At 37.4% G+C, this 13,358-nt stretch overlaps 1 protein-coding gene across 1 annotated transcript in view; it reads right to left on the bottom strand.

Annotated features, from left to right (window-relative positions):
• Positions 1–723: 723 nt before the first annotated feature.
• Positions 724–13,358, bottom strand: part of LOC140148813 (uncharacterized) — a 38,907-nt gene continuing 26,272 nt past the window's right edge. Inside the window, exons 17-30 of the mRNA XM_072170884.1 lie at positions 12,508–12,715; positions 11,476–11,704; positions 10,548–10,731; positions 10,201–10,300; positions 9,472–9,672; positions 8,814–8,933; positions 7,727–7,849; positions 6,761–6,992; positions 6,023–6,055; positions 5,118–5,253; positions 3,653–3,787; positions 2,918–3,073; positions 1,903–2,037; positions 724–1,142 (exon numbers count right to left, since the gene is read on the bottom strand). Coding sequence (XP_072026985.1) covers positions 948–1,142; positions 1,903–2,037; positions 2,918–3,073; positions 3,653–3,787; positions 5,118–5,253; positions 6,023–6,055; positions 6,761–6,992; positions 7,727–7,849; positions 8,814–8,933; positions 9,472–9,672; positions 10,201–10,300; positions 10,548–10,731; positions 11,476–11,704; positions 12,508–12,715 — 2,187 coding nt within the window. The 3' untranslated portion in view covers positions 724–947. The remainder of the gene's footprint in view (positions 1,143–1,902; positions 2,038–2,917; positions 3,074–3,652; positions 3,788–5,117; positions 5,254–6,022; positions 6,056–6,760; positions 6,993–7,726; positions 7,850–8,813; positions 8,934–9,471; positions 9,673–10,200; positions 10,301–10,547; positions 10,732–11,475; positions 11,705–12,507; positions 12,716–13,358) is intronic.

Raw genomic sequence — 13,358 nt, 5'->3', positions numbered from 1 at the left:
ATTCGCCAAAACTCTATCGTATGAAATGAACAAATGATATAGTTCAAAATAAACATCTTTAGGATGACAAACAAAATGCTCCAGGAGCTCAGAGGAGATGATTTCCATGATCAGTCCACTTCTCAAGACTGACTTTAACAGTGATTACAAGGTTTGTTTCTGCTTAAATTAACCCCTGTGGTAGCAGTATTTTTCTACTGTTGTTCTTTAAACTTTTACATACTAATGAACATGTGATTGGCAGTAAGTACCGAAAAAACAAAGTAGATAGCTCTTTCAAATAATTTTTGACACCATTTTCACAAACATCCTTTAATCCATCTTAATCCCAAATGATCTGTATCATCATAAGCCAAAACTATAATTAGCCTATGTCTATTATTACATTTCACCTTATGATCCTCTTTCAGAAAGCCTATGTTTGTATAATTATGGCCATGTTATATATACATTCTTCTTAATCCGTCTCAAAACCCAAAATGATCCGTATCATCATTAGCAGATTCTATCTGTATAGTTATGGCCATGTTACTATCTCAGTGAGTGATGGTGCGGACACATTACTTTAAATCTGTCTTAATCCGAAATGATCCGTATCATCATTAGCAGATTCTATCTGTATAGTTATGGCCGTGTTACTATCTCAGTGAGTGATGGTGCGGACACATTCCTTTTTAACCGCCTTTAATCCCAGATGATCCGTGATCATCATTAGCTGATTCTATCTGTATAGTTATGGCTGTGTTACTATCTTAGTGAGTGATGGTGCGAATACATTCCTTTTAACCCGCCTTAATCCCAGATGATCCGTATCATCATTAGCTGATTCTATCTGTATAGTTAAGGCTGTGTTACTATCTTAGTGAGTGATGGTGCGGATACATTCCTTTTAACCCGCCTTAATCCCAGATGATCCGTATCATCATTAGCAGATTCTATCTGTATAGTTATGGCCGTGTTACTATCTCAGTGAGTGATGGTGCGGATACATTCCTTTTAACCCGCCTTAATCCCAGATGATCCGTATCATCATTAGCTGATTCTATTAGTCTATGTCTGTGTAATTTCCTTCGCCACTGTGATGCTAGGGCAGATGCCTCAGCTTCATCTGAATCTTCACTCTCCTCTGGTGATTTTAAGCCCTATTTGAAATATGAAAAAATAAATATATAATTTATGCCACGAAATACAGTTATAACAGCATGATTTTATTTCTCAGAGTTTCACGCCCCAACAGCAATCATCAGATAAAGTTGCTGCTGAATTCTGAACTGCAATAAGAACTCCACAACAAGTACATACAGCATGGAAGGTGCTCATGTCTTTGCTACTCAACCATGGTTAACCATGGTTGAATAGTGTATACCTTCCACACAATGTAAAAAGGTCAAATTAACAAAGAAAAGACAGTAGAGCCATTTATTGACCATGATGTAACTATCAAATATGAGAGAGAAAAATAGCCATATGCCTTGATCAAGGCTATGGCAGGCCTGAGAGTGTGTCTTTGAAAAAATATCTGTTTTTAGCTTTAAAAAATCTGAAATTATTTAAACCATACATACTTTTATACACAACAAGTGCAGAAAAATATCTGGAAACAGATAAATATCTGGTCTCTCACACCCCTGGGCTATGGTGAGCATGGCTTCCACACATTGACTATTCCAGTTGAAATCAATACACTCCCTATGGAAGATATAACCTTAATCTCCTACACAGGGAGTGCAAATTTCAAATGACATTACCTGAATGAGGTCATATCTTAAGGGGGTTATGCATTCCAACTGGAATAGCCCATTCAGCCTTAACTTTAAATACTAGCCTAAAGTGAAGATTTTCAATAATTTTTGTGGTAAAATAATTGCACATTCATCACAAAGAAATAATATGCATGCATACCTTAACGCAAGCAGCCTCGGCAGTTTTCAATGTGTTCATAACAGCCTGCATTAAGTTGCTTGCATTCTTGACCAGGACAATATCGGTAGTGAAGTCATCTGGTGTAGCCTCCTTCACGCTAGCAACAATACTCAACTGTAATTGGATGGAAGGTAAATGTGATATAAATATCAATCACCAAACTCCTTTTCTTTTTCCAAGCTTCACATGCACTGATAATGTAATCTGTACGAAGGTCCTCTTATTAAAATAACATTCAATGTTAACAGTATTACTAATGTTATTTTATATTGTGATCTTGGATCTTACAAATTTGCTGAACGAAGATATTTTCAAATGTGAATACGATCCACAACTGCATTCAAGAAGCTGGCTATTATACAGAGTAGGACTTTGAGTAAAGCCTGCCTGTCTTACCCAGTCCTACGCATCATATAATATTTTTCACCCTGATCAGTTCTACGTTCTACTGGATCTATGGGTATACAACTTGTATGTTGTATCTCCCCTATCTTGTCCTCTTGAACCTAGAGGGAGTACAGGTATCAGAACCGGGGATGGTCCCCCTTCTCTTTTTGAATAGCTCTGACACTATAACATGCATAGGGGTGACTCGTCCTGTACACAGAACCAACGGCTTTACGTGAATTCCAAACCACGAGATATCGCATATACACTGCCTATACCTGCACGTGCCAATTGTATTCTCCCGGCCGACAGCGCAACGCTGCTCTGTCATCTCATCCACATCAGTGATGGGACAGTGTTGAGGTAGATGTTTAGAACGCGCATGTATGCAGCGTCTTTAAGCGTGTGCGTGCATGCCTACGCCAGTGCTTTGAGCGCCCATTACCTACTTCAAGCTGCGCCTAATGAAATGCGCACTGACGACACTGCCACGTCAGGGTGAAAAATGGTATAGTAGACAATGTTGATTGGCTTACACTGGTATGAAAAAAAACACTTGCAGACTCACAGTGTCAGTAGTAAAGTTGTGCTATTAAACCACACTAACCTGTGTTGATAAAACAGGAATCTGTTCTGCTTCAGCCATCAAGTCCTGTGAGAACCTCATATCTATGCAGTTCTTGGAAATAATCTTTGCAAACTTGTGTATAGCCTTGCCATTAGCTGCTATGGCCTTAGCTGTGTTTATCAACTCTCCCTTGCACTGAAATAGAGACAAAGAGAGCAATCAATATATATATAGAAAATACATGAGTAATTCCAGAGTCATAACCAAATACTCTGCCTATGTATAGAAAACACACACAAAAAAAAGGTTTGAATAATATAAACACACATACAAAATCTGCAACTGCTGGCAAACAAGGGCTTATCATACAAACATGGACACATGTGTTTTCCACCTTACTATGGACATTGAAGTGCGGACTTGCCTACACCGGCTACTGCGTTCATTAATTATAACACTTTTTTTTATGGCATTTCACATCTAGAAACACTTGTCTAGGAACTGTGGACATCCATGGTGTGTCAAAATGTTGTTGTACAATATTTTTGGCAAACTTTTTTGCAAGATATTTTAACTCTACATTAACATTATGTTATAATGTTTTGCATCTAGTTTTCACAAATATTTCTAGAACATTATTAAAACGTTTCAAATTCTTTATTTAACCCAACAATAAAACATTTCCTGTAAAACGTTTTGTGTTTCCTGGGTACCTCAGAATTCGCTGTATGTCCAGCATATTTAGAAAAACTTAACACCTGCACATATACTTACCTCGGCAGATGCTGTGCGTCTAGCATATTTTGACATCTCATACATCTGTGAAGCCATGGTTTTAGCGACTCTTACAATAGCATTGTTTTCATCTTCCCATTTATCTGCCTCTTGCTGCAAAGCTAGAGCTGCAGCCTGAAAAGAAATAGAGCCGTAACATGGATCATAACAATCTCTATACTATTCTACGAATGGCAGGTGTACAGTCTTTATGATCCACTATACACCAGGCACAAAAAGAAACTCGCCAGTTATAGTCATCCTTGCTGTTCAACAACCTGATAATTTTGGATTATTCTGAAATATACATTCTGTTAATTGGACTTTGCTTTCTCATTTGACACCCTGTTCGTGAATATTGGGCAAGAATTGACCAAGATATGCGCTTCCAAACCCTCAAACCCCAAAATCAAAAGTTGCAATTTCAACGATTTTCAATGGGAATGCATTGTTGTATGGTACACAAGCACCACGGGCCAAATAATAAACCTCACAATGTAACAGGCACAATTGATTCGTTAAAATTGCAACTTTTGATTTTGGGGTTTGAGAGTTTGGAGGCGCATATCTTGGTCAATTCTTGCACAAATGTCACGAACAGGGTGTCAAATGAGAAAGCAAAGACCAATTAACAAAATGTTTATTTCAGAATAATCCCAAATTATCAGGTTGTTGAACAGCAAGGATGACTATAACTGACTAGTTTCTTTTTGTGCCTGGTGTAGACCTTTTCCCTACTTTCCATCATGCAATATTCGGGTGGTACTTCCGCCATATTCCGCCTTTTGGTTGTCGCAAAAAACATCATCTCCCTGAGGGTGTAATAGAGTTCCGGAATACGGTCATTCCGAGTGGTGCCTTCATTACTAGTTCACACTATGACTTGCACACCTGTGTGAAGGCCATTGAATTTTGTCTTGTGATCAATTTGGTCTTGGTTCGTGAAGTTGAATTCACAAAGATGACGTTGACTTGAGCTACGTTGCTAAGTGATGATAAGGTTCTGACGTCAGACTTGGCCAGTGAGTTATGATTATCCATTTCAATACAAAAGTCAACAATCAAAACAAACGATCTCTTAATGTGCTATTTTCTAAACATAAAATGTGCACCCTGACAAGCCAGAAATGTTTGTGTTGCCCATGTTAAAGTCAATGTATTCATTTTATTCGGTAAATAAAGATGTCCCTGAGCATAAGTAATACAGCTTATGGAACACTGTGCAAGGAGATGAGTGTGGTACACTTTTCAGTTTCCAAAGCTGTCACAATTTGGGATTAATATACAATAAAGTTTATGGGGTCAAAGATCAAAATCTTAAAAACAAATCTGACACATCATTATCAAAAAATATAATTTTAATCATGCACCACCGTTTCAAAGGGCAAAAAAATTAGAAAAAGCTTTGAGGAGGGAAATACTGGACAGACAGTCAAAGACATAGTCATCCATACAATGTACTTACAGCAATTGAGCTGACATATTTGGTGCCTGGTCCGAATCCTGTTCCTATACTATTGTCTGGTAATGTAAAGCTACTGTTTGGGTCAGCAGGAAGACATGAGGCACTCACTGAACCTTTGAGATGAGACCTTGGGTAACTGCAGAGGTAAGATTACATGGAAGTAAGTTTGTGAAAGCTTTGAAGAAACAATTATGTTGGGTCTTCATTAGAAGTCCACATTCCAAGCTATACCATACATGTTATGATCATGTATAAATGGAAATTTATGCAGTTATATAATGCAACATTATCAATGGGATATCATTTTTATAATTATGCAACCTATTTTCCCTTAAACTATAGCTTCTCCAGTAACTAACTTAGGGGACTTATATAGCACCATTACATTAGAACATCATGCTTGAAAAGGAGGCAAATGCATACATTTGGTAAGTGTAATGTAACCCGATCCAGTCCACTCAGGCTTAAGTCATATAATTTCAAAATTGAGTTATTGTTAGGTTTATATGAAGTTAAAAATTCCCTTTCTATCAGTCCAAACCCCATGTTATAAGTTACAACATTTTTACATGTTTATAGTCTAACTATGTCTAACTATAACCCTAAGTTATTTCTGGCTATATCTCAGTTTCATATTTCATAACATTAGCCTGATTGAGTGCACTAAATCAGGTCACATATATTTGTTCTTCAAACCATCAACAGCCTTTGACTCTGAACCAATGTCATTAGTCTGGAGTCTGACATGTTTCCATGTCAATCATGAAGGAAACACAAAAGAGAACCTCCTTACTATTTCACTATGTTATGCACAAGGCTATTCTGAGTCCAGACTCTTAAGTCTAATATCTTTGCTCTAAACCCACACCACCCCTTGAAATAATAATACAAAATGTCATACTTACTCATTTATACCAAGAGGTTTAGTCCTGTAAGGTCTGTAACATTGAAAGAGAAATAAAATGATTTAATTTAACAATTGATATAATTGAAAGAAGCGTAATAATATCCTTGTCCCATACCAAGGATAGCGTAATTTTATCTGAGGCATGTATACGGGTCCTCATCTCAATACTTAATAATCTCAATTATTGGGATTGATTATTTTGAGTCTAAAGAATTTCCGACATCATTAAATTAAAAGTCAACATTCTTCACATACTCTATTTGATATTATGCAAATGAACAATATGATTGCCCTGGCCTTCAAATGTTAAAAAAGTACAGATTCCCCCTTGCAGCTGGATAGGTGAGGTCAGCCGACAGATTCCCCATATGCAGTAATTCACACTGTGCTTCTCTGCAGTGAGTGAGGTGAATACCATACAATTATACCAGTAGATGTCTCATTTAAAACAAACCACCACGATATGCTAATTAGGGTTAGGGTTAGGGGTTAGAGTTAGGGTTATGGTAAGGGTTAGTAACCCCTGACCCTAATTAGCATATTGTGATGGTTTGTCTTAAATCAGACATTTACCGTTATACCAGTCATAACCAAGATGGCCGAATATAAAGCAATGAATTGGTACAAATGGCTAATCCATCGTTTGGTCGTGGATTTGAAGAGAAAGGTATAAGTGACTCTTGGTAAATAACTGTTTATTATTATTATTGTTATATTTTGTTCAATCTCTACTAACCCATCAATTCCTTGTCCACTATCATCCGGATTCCACTTGGATGGAGATGTCCTGCTTAAATCACTTATATCATGACCTGTCAGGAATGACCTGTCATGACCTCTGACCCTTGATGAAGGTCGGCTAGGAAGACCTGGCCCAGGGGAATGAGAGTATCTGCGAGGTTTTACTGGTGTTGATGATGCTGATGGATGCATAGGCTGAGCAGTAGTTGGCGATATGACTGATACACCTGTATAAAAGGTAATTTATATTGTAGTTGATGTATTATTGCACAAAAACATGCCTTCTCTGTTGCTGCTGGAAAATAATCTTAATCCAGAAAATTATAATAGATTTAACTTCTTGAACATTGTTACCAAGACTGTTTTAGTTTGTGTTCTGTTCACAGTGTTTGTATCTCCCCTCACCATATCTGCATGCATGCATTGTGCATGAAGCTTAGTATGCATCTCTCTGCAATCTAATATATGTAGGTTTACAAAACTTTGAATCATTATGCATTGGACAAAGCAAACCTATGCTTGCAATCCAAGAACTTGACATGGTTCGGTAGTTCCAGTTTCATTCATGATAAAATGCTACTTAATTAATATATTAAAAATAAAATGATCAATGTCTGTCCTCCTTTACAGGAAAATCAAGCTTGACATACAGAAATAAATGTTTCTGTGTGTATGGGAATATCGTAAGCCAGCTACGCTAATTGCCTAAGTCATTTTTTGTAATTTTGAGAACAAAGTACAAAATGTGGTTCAAGCATGCATCAGTTAAGTAATCACCCTGATTATTTCGGATTACTCCTTTTAATTTGTATAATTATCATTTGTTCTTGTGCAAAGATTGGTGAATATAAAAAAAATTAAATGCATGCTTGAACCATATTTTGTACTTTCTCAGGCAATTAGTGTAGCAGGCTGATGATATGGGCATATGTGTGTGTTTTGGGTCACTTTGTGTACATACCTTGTGGTGATGTTGGTAAGGTTCTTATTAAATTTTGCTGCCGAGGGGAAAGACCCTGGGGATGAGGCTGAGCTGCATCTGATTTTGTGGAATCGGCTTTAATACTCAAAGCTCTTACAACTTCTGCAATCAAAGTATGATGGACAAGATATGCACAATTATGAAGAGTGGTAAGATTTTAGAAAAAATGATAATGAAAACACTATGCTATTGATGTAAGAAGAATATTTCAAGAGCCGCTGCATGGATATACATGAAATCAAGATGACCCCAGCTGTAGTTTTGGTCCCAATGTCCTTAAAAACCATGCCAACTTTGAAGAAGCTTCCCTTTCCAGAACCAAAGTTACAAGAGCGGAGGTAGAACTTATTGCATGACCCTCGTATTTATTATTATTCAAGCATTAAAACTTTTTGTTATTTCAGGGCGTGTTTATTTTCATCACTCAGTGTCTAATGGATGACGAGGTAAAGTTTATAATTGAACACCTGAGTGGAAGAAGGGCCCAACTCCATCAAAACTGTTTTTGAGATATTAAGAAAAAACTTAATATTTGGAAAAGTTTTATAGACATAATGTTTTCATCTTCAGGGGACCTGTAATACATGAACATACAGTATTACATATATTCGAAATCATACATAATGTTTCCATGGCAACGGTACAGGTCTTAATATGAGCTGGAGCCCTTCTTCAATTAATATACTGCAAGTTTCAATTCAGTTCAGTGTTATAAATAGCTACAGAAATTTGGAAATTATCCATTAATTGCACAAGTAGAAGCATGTAATATGTTGGCAAGAAAGTTTATTTTAGTGAAAAGCAGATTGCATGGATGAACAAAATTCCCCTTTAACCAAATATTTGTTGAAGAAGGTCCCAACTCCATGGAGTTGGGCCTTTCTTCCATGAAAACCATGATTAAGTGTATGTGGAAGACTATTTTTGAGAGGGAATTTTGGCTCATCTTTCACACATAAGGAAGAATAGTCTGCTGGCAATAAAATGCTGGGTCTAACTCATTTTTGTAAAAATTTGGAGTTGGGCCCTTCTTCCACTCAGGTATTCAATTACAGTTCTTACTTACCACTCATAGCAAGTGAATCTGCCTCAGGGATCTCAACCAAACATGAAATCACTGCCTTGCAATAACATGCCCACTGTCGCTTCAAATCACAAAGATGATCTTCTTTCACATCAAGATTATCTGAAATATCAATAAGGAAGCTACACAATGAAGCAGACTTAAAGGTGGGTGGTTTGATGTTTACATGGAGACTTAGTAATAATAAGTTTTTAGCTGTATTGCTCCAGCAGTTTGGATATTGGGCTATTCCAGTTTAAATTCATTAACCAATAATTTTCAGAATTCTAAGAGCAACTACATGTCGAAAGTATATAGGTATATATCAACTTAGAAGTAAATATATGGCAGGTGCTGGTACACCACCATATGAGATGAGGCTGCATTCAACATATGCAAATTGCAGCAATCAGCATGTAAATTGTGGGAGGAATTCCATAGTGATCAAGAAACATACACTCCAGCAAGGCCAGTTTCTTGCTATTACATGCTCATTTTTCTGATCATAAAAATTAAAAAGTTCTCTAACACCAGTCATTCTGCGCAATAGCATTGCAAGGATTTCAGTGTGAGGGGCCAAAGCAAAATTTTTGTCTCCCATTTGTCACATCTTTTGTCCCATTTTTAGTCATTTTAAAGACAACCTATTTTGCAAACATACCAGCCACATTCCTTGCTTCAGCAACCAGGAGTGGTGTGGTCCTACATACAGCATCAATACATGCTGGAGCAACATCTTTCAGTGGGTGTGTCTGCACTGAAGAAAGCGCCCTCATACAAGATTGGCGAGCGTGAGTCACACGAGCACAGAGTTCATCAGCATGGTCCTGGAACTCTTCAAGTAGCAGTTGTTTAGATCTTCCTATAGGGTAAAAATAATGTCATAATATTTACATGATCAGACTGTAAATTATTCAAACTTACAGGTTTACCATCCAGCGCATATTATTTTGCTGGATACTTTTTGGTACTATGCACATGGTTGACATCACACGCATTTATGTGATTGTTAACACATAAAATAGTCTTAAAAAACACATGAACTGGTCAACGACATGCTTGAGGTAACAGCATGACCATTGCACTGTCTGTTTGGTATCCTTATTGCCCTGCATTCATTTATATAGCCTGCATTCATTTATTCTTACGTTTGGCTTGGCTAACAGCTAGGGCTGCACCATACAATCTGTCTATAGGTAAGACTACATCACCAACCATCTCATCTATTCCACACCCATGGCACCCCAGCCTGCATTAATTCATTCTTACCTTTAGCTTGGCTAACAGCTAGGGCTGCACCATACAATCTGTCTATAGGTAAGACTACATCACCAATCATCTCATCTATTCCACACCCATGGCACCCCAGCCTGCATTAATTCATTCTTACCTTTAGCTTGGCTAACAGCTAGGGCTGCACCATACAATCTGTCTATAGGTAAGACTACATCACCAACCATCTCATCTATTACAGACCCCAGCAGATGCACCTAGCAAATATCCAAAAGAAATTGATATAAAACATTGACTTAGGAAAAGAACTGACATATGTGTAAAAAAAATAATATTAGGTTTATCCTTTTCAGATGAAATATCTGTCCATAAATTTAGAGAAAACATCACATTACAGTCAATACCACAATAACATCAAGCCCTATTGTGCTGTTGATCGGTTAAAACAGGTGAAAGATGAAGAATAAATGATATGTAAAAACAGTGTTTGAGCTTTATGCACACCTTTGCTGACCACTCTCTCTGTACGAATCCTAGCCTTTGTTCAAGTACTGCATTAGCTGATTCCCCTTCACTTTCTGCTGAATGATCTGATACACTAATGGCAACATTGGTAAAGGAGCTGGTCAATTTATTCACTATATCCGCCAGTTTGGTGGTGGACTCCATCTTGCTTGCATCCTTGCAGCTGTACCAAACACAAAAACAAAACAAAATATACATACAAGTATTCATAAGGATCACAGACATACACAGAAAATTCAAAAATGATAGAAAATCACTATTTCGAAATTCAGGCAGGTAAAGGTAAAGGAGACGATCCTGTATAAACAGTGATCGGAGTGCCTATCTCTCTTTCATTGGCGATTGGGCCAGACTCCTCCATGTAATGTTGCTATAGGGGGATCGCTACACCTCCTCTACAGCGAGTCTGTTACCTTCCCAGCATTTAAGAATGCCGGTACCCATTTAAACACCTGGGTGGAGAGGAGTAATCGAGATAAAGTGCCTTACTCAAGGGCACAACAAGATGGCGTCGCTGGGGTTCAAACCCGCAACCTTCCGATTATGAGTCAGCGCCCGTTCCGCTAGGCCACCGTGCTCCCCTACTAATGTATAAACTCTCAAGCAGTTGGCCCTGTGTAAATCTCATAAATCATAATTGCAACATTCAACAGCAACTAGACACCAGGTCTTTTGCACTAGTTCAAGCTGCATGTCCATGATCATCATGCATGTTTGGAAAGAGAAATGTTGCTTCCTCAATCACCTCTGTGAACAGACAACACCTGCCCCATGATTACAGACCTTTTCAAATCAGCATGATTCACCTGGTCATTTAGCAGTCTAAACACAAATTATTTTTTTAAAGTGTAGCACTTAAAGGTCCATTAGATTATCAAAAATTGATTTGTTTTGCAAATGCACATACCCGATTAAAGTCTTATCAGCCATGTCCACCATCCTAGCACCAAAATCTTTCACTGTCCTAATATGATCTGGTACAGATTCTTTATTGCCAGCCATAGCAACTGTTGCCAGATTGGCAGCCATCTTGGATTGCTCCAGGGTTGCCGAGTCAATGACATGCAGGAGTTCTAGTTGCTTAACGGACCAATCCAGCAGACGACTTGCCAGGAGATCTAAAAGGACTACATCATCTGTGTTTAAAATCATATGCAATGAAAGCCAATTATGCCAACAATCAATTCAATACAAATGTTTTTGTTTGAACACTGAAACATTAAAAGTGTGTGATGAACACATTGCATTTGCACATATCCTTAATGTTTAGCCTACACACCAACTCAGGTGATATGACTCAAGTCTCCTTTGAAAGTTCCACGTGTCTGAATGTGTGCCGTTAAATACTTGTTAGCATACGGTATCTACCAAAAAAACCCTTACAAACGTAAGAGAAGCCCCAAAGTTGAAAAATCTTATGTGTGTCTTCATCTTTTTTCAATATGTCCCAAGAATATGAAAATCTTATTTGTATTGAATAAATTATGTGCAGTTGTGATTTGATGTGATTTCTTTTCAAGAAGGACCATAATTGCCTGCGGACCTTGCAAAAGACTGTGGGCCATCATTCTATGAAAGTAGTTGTGTGAAACGATGCAAATTCCATATTTTTGTGTTGAAATGAGCATCCCTAATAAATGGATCAAATTCAAAAAGGACGAAGACATCTTTTTCAACTTTGGGGCTTCTTTTACATTTATAATGGGGTTTTTTTAGGTAGATTTGAAAGGCAAATGCTCCACTGCTTGTCTATTTCACCCAATAATCTTGCCCAATCATTGTCCATTATTTCATCATCCATAAAAAGAATAACAAATATTATAATGCCTTGCTAACCAATGTCCTCATAACTTCCCATCATACTCTTCACTCTCATAAGCATTTATCAGTGTTAAGGAAGGTCAAGTCATACCCTACTAACAGACCACAGTCAACATACCTGTATTAATGGCAATTTCATTAGCATTCCCGACGAGTCCTTGTAAAAGTTTTGTCCAATCAGCGGCTACATGCTGTACTTTCTGCACCTGAGGAGGCCCGTCATTCTGCTCTCGTTGGGTCTCATTTCTAGGATTACTACTGAGAGCCTCTACCACAGCTACCACTAGATGATGAATACTTTGTTTGTGTTGATAAAGTGAATCAATCTAGTGTGGAAGAGATATAAGACATCATTGAGTAAATACATCATAACATGCATGAATGTAGAACATCCTGAGGGGTTGCAGACATTTTCATTATGACATGTGTACATGTGTCATGTTCTAACAGTTTACTTCTACACTCATCAGTATTTCTGATGTGCCATGTAAGGTCACTTTACGCCTGTATATTATTTGGGCCACCTTTATAAATGTATGTCCCATCAATGAGCTTTGCAGGATTATAAAAATGCCTATTATGAAAAGGCCTATTATTTACTATGAATCAAATACGCTTTTTATATTGTTTCATGATAACATTTGAGAGACATGACATGTTGATAACTAAAGCAATGAAAAACAACAAAATTTAATGTAACATTACCATGTAACTTAACATAAATCAATTGTGATGAAATGATTAAAACAAAAATGAAAACAAATCAACCAATTCAGTACCCCAGCACTTGTATAATTGAACATTTTAAACACTCAGTTATTATTGTCCATTCTGTACAGCATCTACCATCTATTATAAATCAAACCATGGAATTATGAGTCGCAGGCCTGGGGGAGGGGGTTTGAAGTGGGTAAGTTCCACACATATTTTGCACAGTACAATCTTGGGAACTGACATTTTATTAGTGTT

Source organism: Amphiura filiformis, chromosome 3, assembly GCF_039555335.1.
Source record: "Amphiura filiformis chromosome 3, Afil_fr2py, whole genome shotgun sequence".
NCBI classification, from domain to species: domain Eukaryota; kingdom Metazoa; phylum Echinodermata; class Ophiuroidea; order Amphilepidida; family Amphiuridae; genus Amphiura; species Amphiura filiformis.
Note: the sequence above shows the minus strand (reverse complement) of the source record. Positions and strands in the feature narration are given on the sequence as shown.